The 22,850-nt window shown below is 34.6% G+C and overlaps 1 protein-coding gene across 3 annotated transcripts in view; it reads right to left on the bottom strand.

Annotated features, from left to right (window-relative positions):
- Window positions 1-22,850, bottom strand: part of SCN7A (sodium voltage-gated channel alpha subunit 7) — a 94,222-nt gene that overhangs the window by 17,760 nt on the left and 53,612 nt on the right. For all 3 annotated transcript variants that reach the window (XM_081261258.1, XM_081261259.1, XM_081261257.1), the window contains exons 11-17: window positions 15,702-15,798; window positions 13,822-14,060; window positions 12,091-12,264; window positions 10,260-10,616; window positions 5,727-6,164; window positions 2,707-2,812; window positions 455-609 (exon numbers count right to left, since the gene is read on the bottom strand). In XM_081261258.1, coding sequence (XP_081117384.1) covers window positions 455-609; window positions 2,707-2,812; window positions 5,727-6,164; window positions 10,260-10,616; window positions 12,091-12,264; window positions 13,822-14,060; window positions 15,702-15,798 — 1,566 coding nt within the window. The remainder of the gene's footprint in view (window positions 1-454; window positions 610-2,706; window positions 2,813-5,726; window positions 6,165-10,259; window positions 10,617-12,090; window positions 12,265-13,821; window positions 14,061-15,701; window positions 15,799-22,850) is intronic.

Genomic DNA, 22,850 nt, shown 5'->3' on the forward strand with positions numbered 1-22,850 from the left:
TACAATCTTTGGGTCAAAGGGTAAATATATTCACAGTTCAAAGGCCCTTAAAAATCATGTAATACTTCCTTTCTGGTGTGGAATAGGAACCATAGTACTATGACAACATAACAATTTTGAGTACCTAAATTATTAATTAAAACTTTATTAAAATCAGGAGAATCAGGTATTTTTTTAATTTACTTTCCTGCTATAACTCATATATTTTGAAATGACATTATTGATTAAATATTTACAATTAAATTTAATATTCATATTAAATAATACATTGATGAACTTTCCAAGAAAGTGTAACATAGAGTTTCTAAAATTAAAATCACAGAATATGAAAGTTGGTGCTATACTAAGTAATAAGTATTCTGGGAAAATAAATCTGGCAAGGTGACTTTCTGAAAGCAAGAATTATGAAACATTTGTCCCCATTAAACATCACTCAAACTGTGGGCTCACTTACCAGGGCACCTGTGCTGAGCAGAGTCACGAGGCCAATGAAACACCTAAACCAACTGTTTTCTACTATCTTGCAGCAGGTTTTCCTTATGTTCTGCCAAATTTTTGCTTTCTTGGATACTCTACTGATTTGACCAGGTGAAGATCTTTGTTCAAAACCTGTCAAGAATGAAACCATCCAGAACAAGCATGTAGCAAATGCATGGAAAGAAACATCTCAAACCTTCTGTTCTATGCCTTCATAATTATTTATTTATAGGTTCTAATACAGCTGGTTTCATATTTGTGAACATTTGATTGTTACCTTTACTATAGTGTGCATAATCACTAAGGAGAAAAAGAAAAGCTTAACTTGTTGGCTCATTAGTAGTAGGAGAAAAGGAGTTGGAAAAGGCAGGGTAACTTAGAACATCCCCTCACTATGCGGGACAATCTGAGAATAGAACTAATTCCTTGCTTTTACAATTATCTTCTGAACATTGCATTTTGATATCATGTGACATTCCTGTTTAGAAACACAAATTCTTTTAAGACGTTAAAGAAATATAATAAAGTATATTGTTTCAATTTTAGTTCTTGGTTGGCATGGGCATGCGATATTGGATTGTGACCGTTTAAGGAGGTAACAAGGATTATGGAGTACTTTGTGGGATGTGTGTATGCATTTGAAACAGAACTTTGCCTTCCAGTCAAGAGAGTTGCAGAAAGAAAATGTGAGGCTTAAAAGGGGAGTGATTAACAGGTGAGAAAATGAAGAAATGGATGTGGGTGGAATTTAAAGTAAAAACATTTCATTTTACAATTTTGCTCAGAGTCAAATTATACATCTCTAGTCAAAAAATATAGGACATGTTTCTTCCTTTGTCTTAGATGATAAGCATCCTAGAATTTAAGCTGCTGAGAACAGATTATTATTTTGAAGATAGAAATTTGAATACTTAGCAGTTCCATTTCGATGACTTTTCAGTGATGTCAAATGTTCAAACCTGTAATCATTCATTAATATTGCTAAGAAACCAATTTGAATTATAAGTAATTGAAAGGTTACTGCTATATACCTAGGGGGTCAGATTACTGACTGAAACCAAATAGTAGATAATTCTTAATATTCATATGAAGCATAGAAGTATGTCATCATCATGATTTGTTTTTCTATGAAAGGTATAGGATATCTTCATGAATATTTTAAATATTGACCCCAATCCATGAGGTATAAAAATTCTTCAACATGTAAATATGTCCACTTCTATACAAACATACACACACACACACACACACACACACACACACACATATTCACTTCAGTGAATATACATACACATATGTATTTTTCCAGTGCTCATTTAACTATGCTGATTTTTTTTAGTCCTAAATCATGCTCTATTTTAATATATGTAGGTATACAATTAATAGTGTAAAATTAAATATGGACATGATGAGTTTTACCTAATATTATTTAGAGCATGATCAATGAAATCAACATCATAAATAATCACTGCTATACCACTACTCATGGTTCTTTTCTACATTAACTATAAGACAATTCAGTGAATGCTGCTGCTGCTGCTGATGGTGTTATTTTTTTTTTAAAGAGAGAGAGAGAGAGAGAGAGAGAGAGAGAGAGAGAGAGAAAGAGAGAGAGAGAGAGAGAGAGAGAGAGAGAGAGAGAGAATTTTAATATTTATTATTTTTTAGTTTTCGGCGGACACAACATCTTTGTTTGTATGTGGTGCTGAGGATTGAACCCGGGCCACACGCATGCCAGGCGAGCACGCTACCACTTGAGCCACATCCCCAGCCCTGATGGTGTTATTTTACTGAGTGCTACTTCTTCCTTGGGTCAGGTTCTCTTTCTCTTCTGAGATTATATGTACATACACATGCACACATACATACTTATTTAATATTTTTAATAGCCCCAGGGGGCTTATCATTTTGAAGTTTAAGAAACAGAGAGAAGATAAGTCAATAGTACACATTTGTCTGATTCCAGAGTCAACCTTTGCAACCACTACATTAGGCTCTCTGGGAAATAGGCTCTATCCCTCTTTCTCCAATGTTGACTTTTTTCTTGAAATTTTTATAAGTGTCTACAAGGATTTGGGACAGCGTTCATGCATGTTAATATTTGTATCCCTTTGCAAAATAAATGAATAAATAAACTCTTTACATTAAAAGTCAATTCAATGGTATTATTTAGATTAAGGGACATTTAGACTAATTTCCATAACATTACCAAAGAAACATTTGTCTCACCATTTTTAAGATACTTTGTCTTTTCACATTCATATACCATTTCCTCTTCTTCAGAGATAGCAATATCAACGGTACTGCATTCAGATGAGCTAGATTGCTTTATTTTCTAAAATAAATAAAGACCCACCAAAAGAGTTGTGAGTTTAATTTGAGGTTCATTTCATTCATTTTCAAAAGTGAGAAAAAATATGTACAGAAAGAACATTTTTAGGTTTAAAAGACTTTAGGCCAATTTCATGATACTGAAATGTGCATTTATTGGTGTGAGTTGATGTTTTTAAACAAATAATGTGTGCTACAATAACTTTAGATTAAAATGAACATTAAGGTAATAACATTTTGTTCAAAAATGCATAAGCTATCACCCAATTTATGAAAGAATTTGGGATCCAAAGTTTTATTAAGGCTATTAACAAGGGTGGCTTATATGCTCTTTCATGTAGATGAGTAGCATCAAAGTAAATCATTCCTTGATGCTATGTAAATAGATAACCATGCATATAGCTTTTATTGTAAAATTAAGTCCAGACAGTCTTGTGTTTCTCATCAGTGGATGGGACGGATATGAGGCTACTGTTGAAATAAAATGAGGGAAAGACACAAGGAGTAGCACCTAGGACAGACATAGGAGAGTGGCACCAGTCCTATGGAAAGAGCCTTGTTGCAGAGATGAACCTCATTTCCCTCTCTACTCTTGACTAAAGTTCAAGTCTGGCTAAACCCAGGTGATCACTGCTTTGTACATATGATAATAATGCAAATGACATGCTTTATCTTTAATTAAGATTATTTTCACATAGTCTTTCATTTTTCCTTATTTAAGAATAAATATACAACATATCATCCAACAAATCACCATGATCCTAAAGTTAATGGCATATAAATTATATTCTCTAACATTTCCAAGAAAGCCAGTGTGACGTGGATAGAACTCAAACAAAAGAGGAAATTATAAATATTATAAATATTTTATCATGCCTTTTGGTTTTCAATAAGCATGAATAACAGAAAGTTTTGCTTTAATCCTTACAATGCCAGTTGTCAGCAAATGATTATGGTGCTCAACTAAACAAAATTAAGCATCTAGAGAAATGTTACCCAACAAAACTGAGTTTTAAAAAGTTATTTCAAGTCTCAATTCACTTTATGTCTTCTTTGTTGATTTCTAATGGGAAAAAAAAACTGTAGAAATGTATTTATCTAAGAATAGGAAATTAGTAAAGAACTATAAATTTTGGCATTCAATTGTTATAGTCATACACCTTATAATTATATTTTTGAGTTTTTAAAACCCTTGTTCACATACTTCTTGAAGTAAATTTTTCATAAAACACTGTTTTCTAAGTTTTAAAAATAAATCAATTAAGATCAAAATTGCAAATAATTTATTTTAGTAGATTATTTAATGGCATAAAAGTGACCATGATATACTGCTAGGTTATAGAAAAAGTTAAAAAATCAGATGTAAAGTGTATTATTTTTACAATAAATACATATTTTAATTAAAATACTGCAAGCACAAATATAAAAATAGTACTGTATGAATTATCAGATCACATGTGGTTTTTATGTTTTATTCTCTGATTTTCTTAGATCAACATATTAAATATTTACTGGATGCAGAATCTGAAATCTGATTAATGAAATCATATGCATAACTAAACATATAAGTAAATGAATACATCTCCTGTGAGTAGTTAACCAAGAAATAGGACTAAATAATCATGTAGCATACATGACAACTTCTGAAATTTGAACACTTACATTTATTTTTACATTAAGTCTTTCTTACGTATTTTCATACTCCAGACTTTCTAAAGATGCTGCAAGAAGTTTCCAGAAATCTGCCAATATGAATTTATCTAGAGATGAATGGTAGTCAAAGTCTTCAGAGATGGTAGAGTAGGGTTTTTGGCAGAAATTTCTCCTGTCTTTTTTTAATGGCATTAATTAAATGTAAATATACCTGAGACTATTGAGTAGGTTAAGGGGAGAAAATGTTTCTCTAACTAAAACAAAGTTGTCTTTGAAAGGTGCTAGAAAGATCCTTTTTAAGTGAAATTAAATTTTTCTAAAATACCAATTTGAGAAGTAATTATGGAGAGGATCTGTCAAGCCAGGAGAGTTCTGGGGGAGAAAATGGTGTACGGGGGACCCCTGCAAAAGCCATTCTCTGTTCCTTCTTGAGGATTTTGAGCAAACTGAAATGTTCCTCACATAGGTCCAAAGCAAAAAGCCCATAGTATATTATGTGATCCTGTAGGTTTTGCTTTCTATTAGATCATACTCTAGTTAAGTCATTATGCCGCTTGCAAATGGAGATTTATAAGACTCTTCCAGTAAGGGAGCAAATAGTAAGCCAACAACACCTGCTCTTTTTTTAAAAATGTAACCCCTTTCTTTTTTTTGAAGCCAGTGGTTTACAAAGCTACCCCCAAATCATAATTCAAACTCTCAGTTTTTCTTCTAATTCTTTTAGTCTAATTTAATTATTTATTTTATATGTTGCAGAAATAAAATGAGTAGAATCTTAGAATTTGAGAAAGCAAGAAAGAATATTTGCTCTCTTCTAATCCATTCTCATATCTTGAAGATGATAAAGCCCAGGGAAGTTGAATGACTTCTCCAATCACACCCATTGATTTTTACAAACTTCGTTTTTTAGTATTCTTTTCATCACTGCTTATTAATTTATAGAATTTCACAATTACGTTAATGTTTTCTAAGTGATTATGATATATAAGGTATGTTTGGTTGTGCTATTAGACTGTTTTTCTTGGTTCTATCTTGAGTCTTGTACTTCCTTAAGAAGTACAACTTTATCCTCATTTACAGATGAGGAAATTAAAGTTTAGAAGTGTAAGCAATTTAAGTAATATGATCACGAGCATAACAACAGGAGCTAGGAGTGGAGGAGATAGGGTTGAAAGGGTAATCTAACTCCAGAACTTCAGCATAAACTGACTTCCTTATCAACACCACCATACATAGTCAGCAATCAGGAAAATAAAACTTCTTACGTCTCTGCTGTCTCCATTGCCTGACTTGCTCTGAATCTCCTTGTTATCCAGATTTTCTACGTCAGATTCTCCCGAAGCAATTGGTACAGTTTCTGAGACACTGGGGCTGGGGATAAGTGACTGGCTTTCATTGTCAGTCATTGTGTTTTTCTCTGTGCCACTGCTCTTTTCTTTATCTTTGAGGAAAACTTGGGTGTTGCTGAATTCAGAAAGCGTATGGTCAGAAATGTTCTCTTTAACATATGTATCATTTACATGGTCCGTTGTTTCCTGTGGAACATTCTGCTTTTTGCACAATATTTTATGAAGCACATAGTTTACTCCTTTCTTAATCCTTGCCATTGCAAGCTGGATATTTTTTACTTCATTGTTCTCTTCACTTGTTGAGTCTTTGTATGAACTAAATGAACTCACCAGTGCCAGAAAGAGGTAAAGTACCTAAAAGGAAAAGTAAAGGACAGTGGAATGAATCAGACATTATTACCCTATGTGCATTTATGACTACCTGACCAATGTGATTCTACATTATGTACAACCAGAAAAAATGGGAAGTTATACTCCATTTATGTATGATGTGACAAAGTGCATTCTACTGTCATGTATAACCAATTAGAATAAATAAAAGAAAGAACAGTAAAGGAGCATAAGTGTAGCTCATGTTGTGTTTCTTTTAAAACAATAATAAGCAATCCTCTAAAAAGGCTGACCTAAGACTTGAGGACTGAGCATATGGTCTACAGGCTGTTCGGTTCTTATTCACTGTGGCAGATGTTGTGCTGAGTCTGTGTAACCAGGACTCTAGTTGTAAACTCACAACATTCTGAGCAACATGATTTGTTTCTCCTTTAGAGATGAAAAAAGGCAATGCTTACAGATATTATCAAAGGTCACATGGATTAGCCTCAAGACTGTCTTATTCCAAAGCTTATTTTATCAGTCAGATTGTCTTTCTCAAGGCAAAAAAAAAATGAGTTGCTGTTCTAGGTGGCTGTCTTCACTTTGAGATATAGACACATTGAGTGAGAATTAAGTGCCCATATCAAAATCAAATAATATGAAAAATAAATAGAATTAAAAATTTGGTGAAGTAACTATCTGTATGATTAAGAATCTAGAAATAAACATGCATCAAGGCTTCTAACATATATTGAATATATTTTTATTTTAATATTCTACTAATAGTTTAACAAAACATTTAATTTGGGAATATACACATATATATGGAATAGTGCATGATTAGAATTACACTGCACTCTATTTTGTATTGTTTTTAATTTATTTACATATTTCTATTATTTACAGTTTGGTTTATGCAACCACAATCTGTATATTTCACCTGGTGGCAACTATCTAAATCACAGGTAAAACACCTAGGAAAAAAAAAAACGGTCTATTAGGAATTTAAACTTCTAAATAATGTTAAATGATTAACAAAACCTATAGATCTGAAGTTGAAATTTTATAGAGAAATAAAACAAATATTCATAAACTGTTTATAGGATGCTAAATGATTTTATTTGTTTTATTTATGTTATGATAACATCATAAGCATTCGGGCTGGGGATGTGGCTCAAGCGGTAGCGCGCTCGCCTGGCATGCGTGCGGCCCGGGTTCGATCCTCAGCACCACATACCAACAAGGATGTTGTGTCCGCCAAGAATTAAAAAATAAAATAAATATTAAAAATTCTCTCTCTCTCTCTCACTCTCTCTTAAAAAAAAAAACATCATAAGCATTCATTATTTTTGTGTTCATTCTCCCATTAAATATAGTCAGGTTTAAAAAGGCTTTATAATATGCATAATAAGCACTAGTTAGTAAGTGACAGAACTAGAATTTAAACCTATGTTTGTTTGGGTTTGCATTCTACTTTTCTACAATTTAACATTTTTTGAAAACCACATTGAACTCTTGCCTTTGCATATGATGTTTAAAAGGTTTCTATGTAGCTCTGAATCAGTGTTGGAATTTTATTAGGAGAAAAAGACAAAACTAAATTGAAAACTGCAGGATAGTTTCAGTTTACACCATCTACATTGTAAGTGTGGAGGGTAAAAAAATCAACCAATTCTCCCCTTTCATTTGTTTTTCCTCTTGTATTTACTCTAGTGCTGTTATCATGGTGTCCCAGAGATGGATGACTGCTGAAAGAAATAAAGCTTAAAGGACTTATAGAAAGAAGAAATATGATGGTCAACAATTGGAAATGGAAGTTCATGACTTGAAGTTTCTGGTCAGTAGAAACAAGAAAAGAAGAGAGTGGAGTTCATATATTTGCATTTGCTTCAGCATTTCTGCTTCTTTGAGTTTGGACTACATGTTCGTGTGTGTGTGTGTGTGTGTGTGTGTGTGTGTGTGTGTTATTGTTGTTGTGGTTGTGGTTACTTTTCTCAACAGTCATGGCCCTTCCTTTCAGAGACAGAAATCTACATTTCACTTGGGATATTGCCCTTTTCTAATTAGTCCTTGGTTCGGACTGATGCTATCTCTACCTCCAAGGGAGGGAGGGCTCTGAGTAGTTTACTGTAATAAATGTATTCTACACCCTGGGTTATAGAGATTAGTTCAGAAAAGAGAATGTAACTCAGAGTTAGTAAAATAATAAAAGTTTACTATGGCTTTTAAGAAAGGAATTCTCTTCTCTATTGACTAGATATGTATCATGGTTTGGATGTAAGGTGTCCCCCAAAAGCTCACGTGTGAGACAATGCAAGAAGGTTCAGAGGAGAAATGATCAAGTTGTAAGAGTCTTAACTCAATCAGTGACTTAATCCCCTGATAGGAGTTAACTGAGTGGTAAGTGAAGTGGTAGAGTATGGTTGGAGGAGATGGGAATTAGTATGTGGCTTTGGTGTGTATATTTGTATCTGGAAAGTGGAGTCTCTGTTTCCAGATCACCATGATGGGAGCTGTTCACTGTCCCATGATGTTCAGCCTCACCTGGAACTCCAAAGAATGGAGCCGGCCTTCTGTGGATGAAGACCTCTATGAGCCCTCAAATAAACTTTTCCTCCTCTACAGTTGTTCTGTTCAGATCCTTTAGTTCCAACAGCAAAAAACAGTCTAAAACAATATGATATGAATATGTGAAGCTTTAGATTGCAGCAGCTGTCTTGGTAAGACACAGATCACCAAGGTTCAAGGAGGACAGGAATGGCAGAACACAGAGGTGCAGAGCATGCCTATAATGTCTCCATCTGAACCTCTGTGCCATACTACCATGGAAAAAAGATCTAGCAATGGTATTTTGAATTATATGTACTGATCTATCAATTTGGTTTTGTTTCATCCATTTAGAATAGTGTTCTATGACCCTGGGAGTTGGAAGTGTATTCATAGCAACAGAGGACAAAGGACAGAGAAAATTATTTTTTATGTTGGGCACTGTTCCAGGTTTTGTGACATAGAGAAGTGCCATGGCCCCTTCTTTCATGGAGTTAACAGTTCAATAAGGAAACAGACAATCTCATCAAGAAATACAATGCCAATGTGATAAATAAATAACAATGAGATAAACAAGATGAAGCTGAAACAATAAGGGAGGGCACAGATAAAATTCAATCTAACCTGTGATTTATTTTATTTTTCCTAGTCTTTTGGAAAATGTATTTGATCTTTATGACATATGGATAAAAAGCAACTGTTGAGTCTTTTTTCCTGTAAGAATCATTTTTATAAGATACACTTTTCTCTTAGAGGCAGAGAAAGCCACTTATTCAATTCACCCATTAAATTACTAGAATATTTTAAAGTGAAACCTTCTTCTTTTAGTTAATGCATAACGTTTTTATAGATTACCGCTTTACAGTCTTTGCTGCACTATTTAGTCAAATGAGATTTTTTTAGAAAATTTTGATGACCAAGCCACATTCACATATGAATAGCATCAGAATCTCTGGGAGTGGATCCAAGGCATCAGCCTATTATTATTAATACCCCAGGTAACTCCAATGTGCAGGCGAGTTTGAAAGACATTGTTATATTTATGTGCTTCTTATAATTTAATGTGCACACAAATCACCTGGGGTTAGTATCATAATATAGATTATCATTCCAGAGGTCTAGGATGGGGTTTGAGTTTTGCATTTCTAAGCATCTCCCACATGATACTGATGATCCTTTTAGTAGCAAGGTTATAAAGTATTTCTATCCAAAAGAAATATGATGCAAGTCCCATATGTAATTTTGAACAAAAAATATATAAGTGCAAAGAGAAACAGGTGAAATTAATTTTACTAATGTATTTTATTTAATTAAAAGTGTTTCAATAGAATCATCATTTTAAAATCCATTCAGTAAAAAATATTGCTAACATAATTTATATTATTTTTTGGGAAAACTTCAAATCCAGTGTGTCTTTTAAATTTCTTGCACATCTCACATGAAACTAGTCATATTTCAACTCTTAATAGCCACATGTGGCTAGTGGTCTCTATTTTGAACAATGCAGTTATGGACCACTGGGTCATTGAAAACACTAGGCTATATTACACCAATTTCTACAAGGAAAATGTAAAAGCATGGAATTCTTACCAGTAAGTTTCCAATTAAAATGACCATCATGTAAAAAGAGATGCACCAGGGTTGGCCTGCTACCTCCATGCAGTCCCACAAGGTTTCTATCCACTCTCCACAGAGAATTCGGAACACATTAAGGCAGGAATGAAAGAAGTCATGCATGTGCCAGCGTGGGAGTTGACAGTTTTCATCTATGCGGCAGACACATGCTTTGTAACTCCAACCAAACAACTTCATGCCAAACACAGCAGAAAAGAAGATGAACGTGAACAACAGCAGAATCAAGTCTTTCAGGGCCGACAGTGAGTTTCCAAGAGTCAGCATCAATATTTCAAATGTTGGCCAGTATTTCCCCAACTTGAAAATACGCAACTAATAGAGCAACGTAAACAACAACAATAAGAAGAAACAAACAAGAAAACCTGGTCGTTATTCATTGTGATGTACATTTAAAATTTTTATATGCATATACACATACACATTTATCACCTTTAAGGTAATATTTAGTATTAACTAGTATTAATATACATCATCAATATTCTGAATATTTTACATACAGTTCTTAATGCATCTTAACATATTCTGTAATTTTGTACACTGTTTATATATTTTTCTATTGATCTATTTGTCAACTCCAATTTTGTATTGTGCTCTTATAATCACTATAGATTTATGTTTTAATATCTGGTAGGACAAGTATCCATTCTTTTTTTTTTTTTTGCTTTTCACAGGCATTGGAAAATTTTCCACATTATACATACAGGTGACACTGGAAAGTTTCATCAGGATCCACTCAACTTTGACATTGAAGATCTTATTGTATATTTTTATTTTAAAAATCACATATCCAAGACCAAATGCAGCACTCCAGGTTTAGTCTAAATATCCTTCTATTTTATTAGATTTTTAAATTTGTTTTTATGCAGTATAAAATTAGCTTAATATTTTTGGGTACTACAACTAGAGTTAGCATAGTGTACTTAGAGTCATCTAAAACCTACATATAACATGAACTATATCTTCCGATCTTTTCTAGTATATAGTTAGTTTTCTGGACTCAAGAGTAAGGCTTTATATTAACCAATATAAAATTTAACCATGTTAGATTCAGTTCATTAGTAACTCTTAAAATATTTTGATACTATCTTTTATAACATCTTCTGCATTTGCCAGTCTTGTTTCACCCATAAATTTGATGACTACATCTTGTATATATTTTTATTATTACGCTAACATTGATGGTTGAGGATTTAAGGCAGGATTCTGAGGAAGCTACCCTCTAGGAAGTAATGATCTGGAGAAGCTCAACCTGCTTCATTGTTCCGATCCCTCCTATATGTTTTAACCTCTCTCCAGAGTAGGACAAAACTATTTATTGGGGGATTAACATTTCCATAAATGCTATTCTAATACAATTTATTTCTTTGACAAATTTTCTGATGCTCACCATCTCCCTACCTGTAGACCTAATAATCCACATACTAACAATCTACCATTTTAAAACAAGTTTAAGATAAATTCTGCTATCCTACGTTTAGAAACATTTGTCTGATTCTAGCTTCTTAGTCCCATGTGGAAATTTCACTTCCGGGACTTGTCATTGTTTTACCCAGACACCCTAGCACTGGTTCCTATCACTGTGTGTCAAAGCTCTGTGGCCTTAAATATTTTAATTCTATAATAATAGTGTTGGGAATTGCCTTTTTTTTCTCCATGAGGTCCTTTATACATTAATTCATTCATCTATTTAATTCGAACATCTTATATTTGAATCAACTCATGTAATGTCTGAGGAAGCTGAGATAAACGTTGATGAAACAAAAATCAGGCACCGGATTCTACTTACCATCCTGAATGATTGACAAAGGGCCAATCCTTCAATATTTGCTAGATAAAGTTCTGCTAAACCTTGTAACACAATTAAACTATCAAAAATGTTCCAGCCTACTTGGAAATACCAATATGGATTCATGGCAATTATTTTAAAAATCATTTCTGTTGTAAAAATTCCAAGGAAAACCTAAATAAAAACAAAACATGTGGGTGAGAATGATTCCAATACCTGCATCAGAAACTTCAGGCACAGAAGCTTTAAGATACAACATCTATGTTCACCCCATTTTTTACAGCTCCTCTCTCAAGAGCTGGTTAGTTTTAGAGTCTATAATAAGAGACACGTGCATTTTATTTAACAACTTAATGTAAGGTACCTATATATGGAATCTCTGATTATTTTAATAAAAACTCGTGTTGAAGAAATCAAAAGAATATTTGAGAATGGAACTTTCCATTCTTGAATAGTTTCTTTAAAAATCTGGAGTACATCTTAAGAAATTTAATTTTTCCATCTGTGAGAGAATTTTTTTTTAAAGTACATGTATGATCTAGGAAAAAACTATAAAGTAAACCTATGGCAACAGTATTTTAAACTGTACTTGCAAGGTGGCTTGGGAGACTGAGACAGGAGGATCATGAGTTCAAAACCAGCCTTGTCACTTTAAGCAAGACACTAAGAACTTAGTGAGAACCTGTCTCAAAATAAAAAAAAAGGGCTGGGGATGTGGCTCAGTGGTTAAGGGCCCCTGGGTTCAATCCCCAGGCTAAATAAATAAACAAAAATTGTACTGGCAGAAATAACCAAATTAAGGTTTTAATATTGAGTAAATGTATAATTTGAAACTGATAGTAGTAGTCTTGTCTGAACTGGAACCAAGTAGCTAGATGTTGACAATGAAAGCAAAGAAATTTAAACAGTATACATTTGTTTAAATGTTACCTGTTTTTAAACTCACAGAAACCCATTCTGTATTTTGCATTGTATGTGGGAAAAGGACAGGTGAATCTCAAAAATACCTTGCCAAAATTACGGGCTCCAATTTGAGACAAAGACAGGTAGTTAAGGAACAGGTGAGCCAGGAACTTTTAGAATCAGGATTCAGAATCCAGAATTCAGGTGTCAGTGCCTGTTACCCCACCTGTACCTACTCTGACCTATGGAACAGAGGTACCAAGTGAATGAATGTATATTTGGGAAGGCAGCGGCAATAGAAATTTCCAATTATGTTTACCATGAGCATCTGGGTAGGCATCTCTCTCTCTCTCTCTCTCTCTCTCTCTCTCTCTCTCTCTCTCTCTCCTTTTAAACCCAGGGGCACTTAACTATTGAGCCACATCCCCAGCCCTTCTTATTTATTTATTTTTTTTATTTTGAGGACACAGTCTCTCCCTAAGTTATCTAGTGCCTTTCTAAATTGCTGAGGCTGGTTTTGAACTTTTGATCCTCCTGTCTTAGCCTCCCAAGTTGCTAGGATCATAGGTGTTTGCTACTATGCCTGGCTATAGGAATCATTAATTTAAATGATGGGATTTCAAACTCCAGATGTAAATTTTTTCAATGATAAGAACATTCACAAGATGGGAAAATGGGGGTGTAGGGCAGAGCATGAATACAATACATCATCTAATAATAATGTAATGATGCATGCTACAAATACTTGAGATATAAAATAATGAGGATAATGAAGAATGAAGAAAAATAGAATTTGCAAATGAAAATAATGTACAATGAAGATCTTACCAAGTTGCCAATGCTTAGCAGATAGCTGTGGTCATCACTCATTGGATAGTGTTCCCAGGCCAAAAAATATATGTTTAATATTATGCATATAAGAAGAAAAAGATCAGTAAATGGGTCTGTTATGAGCCTATGGACAAATTCTTTCAATTTTAACCAACAGGGAGAACAATTCCAGATCAAGAAAATTTTGGAAAACCTATACCAACACAATGGGCACTTCTTCCTGGATTTTTTAAGTTCTGAAATGAAAGAATAGAAAGGTTAAACATTAGAAAATAGTTTAAATACTAATAGAAAATGATTGAATTTTGTCTGCAAAGAGAGGTTTAGAGCTAAACTTCTGATTTGGAGTTATTAATTAGAAATATTATATATGAAAATAAAACAGAGAAAAATAAATTTCCCCTATTTTATTTATGCCTGATGAGTTTAGCTGTGATAATGCTTTACTGGAGAAAGAAACTGAAATAAAAATGAGGCAAACTACATATGAGTAGAAAAACATGGAAGTATCTCCCAAGAAAACAAATATAAAATAACATAATTGAGAACATTATGATTTAAAATTTCTATACTTATACAATTTACAAATAATGTTGTTCTGTATTGCCCAAGATAAAGAATTGCCAGTTAAATGTAAAAACTAGAGATGAGTCTAGAAAGGACCCTGAGATATTAATGTTATACAGTTGAGCTTTGAACAATGTGGGGATTACGTACAAAGACACCTGTGCATTAAAAAATCCTGATGTGGGGAAAATTATATTCCATGCTGGTAAGATTATGTCAAAATAAACCCAAATATTATTATAACTGTAATGCACTGATAAAAAACTTTAAAAGCCCAGATTAAGTTGACTGGCTCCAAACCTAAGTACCAATAGCCTCATGTTGACCAGAAGCTTTACAGATAACATAAACATTCAGTGAAAAGTTTATATGTATATGTATTATATATGCTAGAACTATGAGAGATCACTTTTTTCCTGAAATTTTTATTGGTGCATTATACTTGTAATATAATGGTGGGATATTTTGTTACATATATGAACATGCGAAACATAAGAGTATAATTTGACCAATATCAAGAGTCACTTTTAGCTGTGATATACGCTTTACTGGAGAGAGGAACTGCTCATGTGGAGATGATTAACATCATATGACATTCTCAGCAGGTGTTACCAACTGAGCTCATGCAATAGCAACAGGACATGGTTACAGGATTATTACCATGGAACAATAGATACTACAGTTAATTTTATGCAGTTATAATTTAATATTGTATTTTTACATTGGTTTACATTTTCTCAACAGCAAATAGCATGTAAGATCATGTAAGATCTGTACGTGCATGTTTTGACAATTTTAACTTTCTATAATAGATTTGTGGATATTTTATGGTATTAAGCAATAAATAGACCATTATGTACACATTTCAGGCTTTCATCAAATACCTAACTTTTTCTTAATTTTTTCAATATTTTTAGCCTGAGTCACCTGTAAGGTTTTTAAAATTGTCACAAATCTTCCAATAATTCTACATGTAAGTGGACCCACAGTTCAAATATTTTATCAAGGGCAAGCTGCGTACGTACTCCAATTTCTAATTTTAGTCACATTTTAATAGTTCAACATATTAAGATTTAGAGAAAATTCCACATTATTCTTTGATGGTAAGTTCCAATGTTCAAGACACTTTGCTTTTGAAGTTTGTATGTATCATTCATTCTCATATTCTCACAGTTTTCTTAAATTTTGTTTATTGCCACCCAAGGTTTGGAAGCTATTGCTTCAGAAATTCTGGTAGCAGGATTTATTTACAAGAGACTCTTAGGAGTAGTACCTTCCACAGTGAGTATCTGACAATTTGATCACATTACCTTCTTTATGTCTGAGGGTATCTTCTTCCAATACATCCAAAGATGTGTTCATGGAAGCTGGTGATCTTTTCTTCATTTCTATTTGTGTGGTTTTACTCTGAAAAGAAAATTAGTTTAATACTGGCTTCTACCTTTTACAGGTCCAAGACTCTAACTATGAGAAGGTATCTCACCAATCTAATGATGATTCTTAACCTCCAGGAGACTTTCTGGGTTTTATTATTTGTAGTTCTTCATATTATTGGCAATATTAAAATGATTTAGGATTATTTGGGAAACAAATATTACAACTTGCATCCAATAAAATTTTGTACTATGAGCTAAACTATAAAAAGAGTAAATGTTAGTAGATTTTAGTGGTATTATTCATAACTGAGAAACAATTCAATAAGATTATAATAAAATATCTAGTTAGTAAATATGCTACTGATTAATAAGAATATTTTCATAATATGTTAATTTTTTGTTTAAAGACATGTTAACTTTATACCTTTGTAAATTATCTTGATAACATAATATGATTTGGCTTTTTAATGATGAAATAAGTCTCCAAGAATATCAGATAACTGAATGAATTTTAAAGAGTTGCCTGGGATAGGTATCATTTCTTTCTGTTTCTCATGTGTCTTGAGTAATGTTTTTTGTTTTGTTTTAAGTGATGCTCTGCTTTGCTCATCTTTTTAACAGGTTGAAATAATTCTTGCATGGGAAAGGTGCTCACAAGTCCTAGGATTTGATGCAGATATTACAATCTCTACACATTCCTATTAATCACAAGAATGGCCAAAGATATTTCTAGTGATGTACAAAATTGAACTCATCTGACAATGAGTAGATATTTCATGGTAGTGATTTCCAAGTGTTTTCACAATGGGAGCACAAAGAATGACAATATTTCTGTATTTGTTAATGTACTGTAGATAGATGAGACTGCCCTTTAATGGAGTCATGGGGGCTGCTGCTGCCCCAGCACTGAGGAAATTGGTTGAGGCTCACTGATAATGCATAGCCATCATATTCTTGTTGGCAAATTCTGCTGTGGCATATCTGAAGTGGCTAGTAGCTAGCAATGGAGTCATGATATTCAGTTCATTCAGTATCAGCCAAATATCCTTTAATTTCTTAAGTAGTAGAGTTAGAGGAGTTAAAAACCACTTATACTGCATACTGAGCTTCACCAGGAAAATGGCAGACATGGTGGGACTACAGAGCTTCATTTCCTCACTGAAAAAATAAATTGAATGGTAAGCTAAAAACTCAGGTTGTGAGATTAGTTTATTTACTAAAATTGTGTTTTCTTCAGAAAGTATATTTTAGCTGAATTACAAGGTTATACAAAATAGAAGTTATAATGTATAGAATTCTAATTTTCCATGAGATAAAAACCAACAAAAGGAAAAATTTGATCAGGGTTTTATATATTTTACTTTATGTTATTTTTATCATACATATGATATTTTGCAATATAGTGCAGAATATCCCAATTAATTCCTAAATTCACAGAAATTACTTCTTATGGAGCTATTGTTTAGAGAGCAACAATAATTGTTGGGATCACACTAATGAAAAATAAATTATCCAGCAAAGGTAACTAGTATGTGTGAAAGGGGTTGAAAGTGAGATCATCAAGAATGTTACTGCGAAGGGACACTCCACTAAGGTAACCAGCGGCCACCATCTTGGACAGCTGAAGTAACCACCGCCACTCGCCGACAGATTGCAACAACAAACAGGTGTGTGTCACCCAGCTCAGCCCCCATACATAGGGGGATTTCGCTTAAAATCTCTCCTAGACTTTCAGGGGGAGGGACTATCAGAGTGAGCCTGCATAAAGACTAAAGGAGAGCTAGAGGCACCTGACCCTCAACCCCCCCCCCTCCCATCAGCGGCCAAAACAAAACCTGTCTAGCCAGCGCTGGGGAGGGGCAAGCAGAAAAAATCAAAACCATAGAGTGCTGGGGATCCCAAAAGCCAACGGTGTGACCCCGGAGATCCAGGCTGTCTGATTCGCGCGGCCTGCCCCGAGGCTACAGAAGGCGTGGCGCCCCAGAGAAGGGGTTAACTAGTCAGCAGGGAATTAAGTGGCTGCGACATGGTGGTATCCCACCAGCCAAGCCCAAGCCCGCACGGAAGCGGTACAGCCCCACCCCCCACAAGGGACACTCCACTAAGGTAACCAGCGGCCACCATCTTCGACAGCTGAAGTATCCACCGCCACTGTCCGACAGATTGCAACAACAAAACAGGCACAGAGTACAGTTTGAACTGCCGAGAATCATCACTGAGGGGAAATCTGGTCTAGCAGGAGAAACCAAGGCTAGCAGGAGAAACCAGGAGCCTAGAGGCAAGGCCCTCGCGACTGGGCAGCTGTAAACTGCAGGCCCACCGGCGACAGTTCACCCACTGCCCGCGTAACTGGGCGGTAGGAGAACGCCCTCCCGTTGGTGACGGATCACCTGCCCGCGGCCTGTGATACTGGGCGGCTGGAGTCTACCCGCCTGCCACGACCGGGAGCTGAAACCACACAGAGACAGTCCAGTCACACCCCCCCATTAGGGCACCCCGGCAAGGAGACTGGGGCCCGTCATAGCAGAGTAGTGTCGTCACTGGAGCTCGAACGTCGGAATTCCTTCCCAGCGGAATCCACGTTAGCAGTCATACTTCAACAACACAAAGGAGAGACATCAGAGTAATACAGAAACAAAACAAATCTATAGAGGAGAGCAGAAACACGACAATCAAAAAGAGCTGGAAAGTAACGTGGACAACATGAGAAAACAAGGGAAAAAAGGATTACAAACAATGCAAGACTACTCAATTCTACAGGAGGACATAGAAACTTCAGAAACAGGTATAGGGAAAGAACTCAAGGCATACCTAACTCGAATGGAAAGGAATATTAGAGAAGACATGAGACAGCAAGTCCAAGAAATAAAAATATATTTTGAAAATGAATTAAACAAACAAATTCAAATGGCAAAGAACGAGCTCTACCAGGAGATAGAGATATTAAAAAAAATCAAACAATAATCCTAGAATTACAGGAAACTATAAACCAAATTAAAAACTCAAACGAGAATATTACAAATAGACTTGATCAAGTAGAAGTCAGAACATCAGATAATGAAGACAAGGTTTATCAACTTGAAAAGAATATAGTCAACACAGAAAAGATGCTTAATTCCCACGAGCAATCTATTCAAGAGATATGGGATGTCATAAAAAAACCAAATCTGAGAGTCATAGGGATAGAAGAAGGCACAGAGATTCAAACCAAAGGAATGGACAGCATATTAAATGAAATAATTCTAGAAAACTTCCCAGAGATGAAAGATGGAATGGATTGCCAAATCCTGGAAGCCTACAGGACCCCAAACATTCAAAACCATAATAGACCAACCCCAAGACATATAATTATGAAGATAGCCAACGTACAGAACAAGGAGAGAATATTAAAAGCTACGAGAGAAAAGAGGCAGATTACTTTCAGGGGTAAACCAATTAGGTTAACGACAGATTTCTTATCACAAACTTTGAAAGCGAGAAGATCCTGGAATAACGTATTTCAAACGCTGAAAAATAATGGATTCCAACCAAGAATACTATATCCAGCAAAATTGAGCTTCAAATTTGACAATGAAATTAAAATCTTTCACGATAAACAAAAGCTAAAAGAATTTGCAGCAAGAAAACCAGCTCTGCAAAGCATTTTGAACAAAACACTACAAGAAGAGGATGTGAAAAATAGTGCCCAAAACTAACAGCAGGAAGTATCTCAGTAAAGGGGGAGGAAAATAACCAAAAAGCAAAACTAACCAAACTAAAATAAATAAATAAAGAAGCATGACTGGAAATACAAATCATATCTCAATTGTAACCTTAAATGTTAATGGCCTAAACTCACCAATCAAGAGACATAGGCTAGTAAACTGGATCAAAAAAACTAATCCAACAATATGCTGCCTTCAGGAGACTCATATGATAGGAAAAGACATACACAGGCTGAAGGTAAAAGGTTGGGAAAAATCATTCCACTCACATGGCCCTCGGAAGCAAGCAGGAGTGGCCATACTCATATCGAATAAAATCAACTTCAAACCTAAGTTAATCAAGAAGGACAAAGAAGGTCACTATATACTGTTAAAAGGAACCATCCACCAACAAGACATAACAATCATCAATTTGTATGCACCCAACAATGGAGCTGCAACGTTCATAAAACAAACTCTCCTCAAGTTCAAGAGTCAAATAGACCACAACACAATAATTATGGGTGACTTCAACACACCGCTCTCGCCATTAGACAGATCCTCTAGACAAAAACTGAATAAAGAAACTATAAAACTCAACAGCACAATCAATAATCTAGACTTAACCGACATATATAGAATATATCAACCATCATCAAGTGGATACACGTTCTTCTCAGCAGCACATGGATCCTACTCAAAGATAGACCATATATTATGCCATAAGACAACTCTTAGTAAATATAAAGGCGTGGAGATAATACCATGCACCATATCTGACCATAATGGAATAAAATTGGAAATCAATGATAAAAGAAGGAAGGAAAAATCCTACATCACATGGAAAATGAACAATATGTTATTGAATGATCAGTGGGTTATAGAAGACATAAAGGAGGAGATGAAAAAATTCTTAGAGTCAAATGATAACACAGACACAACATACCGGAATTTATGGGACACAATGAAAGCAGTTTTAAGAGGGAAATTCATTTCTTGGAGTTCTTACCTCAAAAAAAGAAAAAACCAACAAATAAATGAACTCACACAACACCTCAAAAATCTAGAAAAGGAAGAGCAAAACAACAGCAAATGTAGTAGAAGACAAGAAATAATTAAAATTAGAGCAGAAATCAATGAAATTGAAACAAAAGAAACCATTGAAAAAATAGATAAAACTAAAAGTTGGTTCTTTGAAAAAATAAATAAGATAGACAAGCCCTTAGCCACGCTAACGAAAAGAAGAAGAGAGAGAACTCAAATTACTAACATACGGGATGAAAAAGGCAATATCACAACAGACACTACAGAAATACAGAAGATAATTAGAAAGTATTTTGAAACCCTATATTCCAATAAAATAGAAGATAACGAAGATATCGATAAATTTCTTAAGGCATATGAATTGCCCAGATTGAGACAGGAAGACACACACAATTTAAACAGACCAATAACAAAAGAAGAAATAGAAGAAGCCATCAAAAGACTACCAACTAAGAAAAGCCCTGGACCAGATGGGTATACAGCGGAGTTCTACAAAACCTTCAAAGAAGAATTAATACCAATACTTTTCAAGCTATTTCAAGAAATAGAAAAAGAAGGAGCTCTTCCAAATTCATTCTATGAGGCCAACATCACTTTGATCCCAAAACCAGACAAAGATACTTCAAAGAAAGAAAACTACAGACCAATATCTCTAATGAACTTGGATGCAAAAATTCTCAATAAAATTCTGGCGAATCGAATACAAAAACATATCAGAAAACTTGTGCACCATGATCAAGTAGGATTCATTCCTGGGATGCAAGGATGGTTCAATATACGGAAATCAATAAATGCTCTCCACCACATCAATAGACTTAAAGACAAGAACCACATGATCATCTCAATGGATGCAGAAAAAGCATTTGACAAAGTACAGCATCCCTTTATGTTCAAAACACTAGAAAAACTAGGGATAACAGGAACTTACCTCAACATTGTAAAAGCTATCTATGCTAAGCCTCAGGCTAGCATCATTCTGAATGGAGAAAAATTGAAGGCATTCCCTCTAAAATCTGGAACAAGACAGGGATGCCCTCTATCACCACTTCTATTCAATTTAGTTCTCGAAGTACTAGCCAGAGCAATTAGACAGACAAAAGAAATTAAAGGCATAAAAATAGGAAAAGAAGAAATTAAACTATCGCTATTTGCGGATGACATGATAATATACTTAACAGACCCAAAAGAGTCTACAAAGAAGCTGCTAGAGTTAATAAATGAATTCAGCAAAGTGGCAGGTTATAAAATCAACACGCATAAATCAAAGGCATTCCTATATATCAGCAACAAAACTTCTGAAATGGAAATAAAGAAAACCACTCCATTCACAATATCCTCAAAGAAAATAAGATACTTGGGTATCAACCTAACAAAAGAGGTGAAAGATTTATACAATGAAAACTACAGAACCCTAAAGAGAGAGATAGAAGAAGATCTCAGAAGATGGAAAAATGTACCCTGTTCATGGATAGGCAGAACTAACATCATCAAAATGGCGATATTACCCAAAGTTCTCTATAGGTTTAATGCGATGCCAATCAAAATACCAACGGCATTTCTTGTAGAAATAGACAAAGCAATCATGAAATTCATATGGAAAAACAAAAGACCCAGAATAGCAAAAGCAATTCTAAGCAGGAAGTGTGAATCTGGAGGTATAGCGATACCAGAGGTCAAACTGTACTACAAAGCAATAGTAACAAAAACAGCATGGTACTGGTACCAAAACAGGCGGGTGGACCAATGGTACAGAATAGAAGACACAGAGACTAATCCACAAAGTTACAACTATCTTATATTTGATAAAGGGGCTAAAAGCATGCAATGGAGGAAGGATAGCATCTTCAACAAATGGTGCTGGGAAAATTGGAAATCCATATGCAACAAAATGAAATTGAATCCCTTTCTCTCGCCATCCACAAAAATTAACTCAAAATGGATCAGGGAGCTAGATATCAAATCAGAGACACTGCGTCTGATAGAAGAAAAAGTTGGCTACGATCTACAAATTGTGGGGTCGGGCTCCAAATTCCTTAATAGGACACCCATAGCCCAAGAGTTAACAACCAGAATAAACAAATGGGACTTACTTAAACTAAAAAGTTTTTTCTCAGCAAGAGAAACAATAAAAGAGGTAAATAGAGAGCCTACATCCTGGGAACAAATCTTTACCCCCCACACCTCCGATAGAGCCCTAATATCCAGAATGTACAAAGAACTCAAAAAATTAAACAATAAGATAACAAATAACCCAATTAACAAATGGGCCAAGGACCTCAACAGACACTTCTCAGAGGAGGACATACAATCAATCAACAAGTTCATGAAAAAATGCTCACCATCTCTAGCAATCAGA

The sequence above is a fragment of the Spermophilus citellus genome (genome assembly GCF_964194105.1).
Source record: "Spermophilus citellus genome assembly, chromosome: 11".
NCBI classification, from domain to species: domain Eukaryota; kingdom Metazoa; phylum Chordata; class Mammalia; order Rodentia; family Sciuridae; genus Spermophilus; species Spermophilus citellus.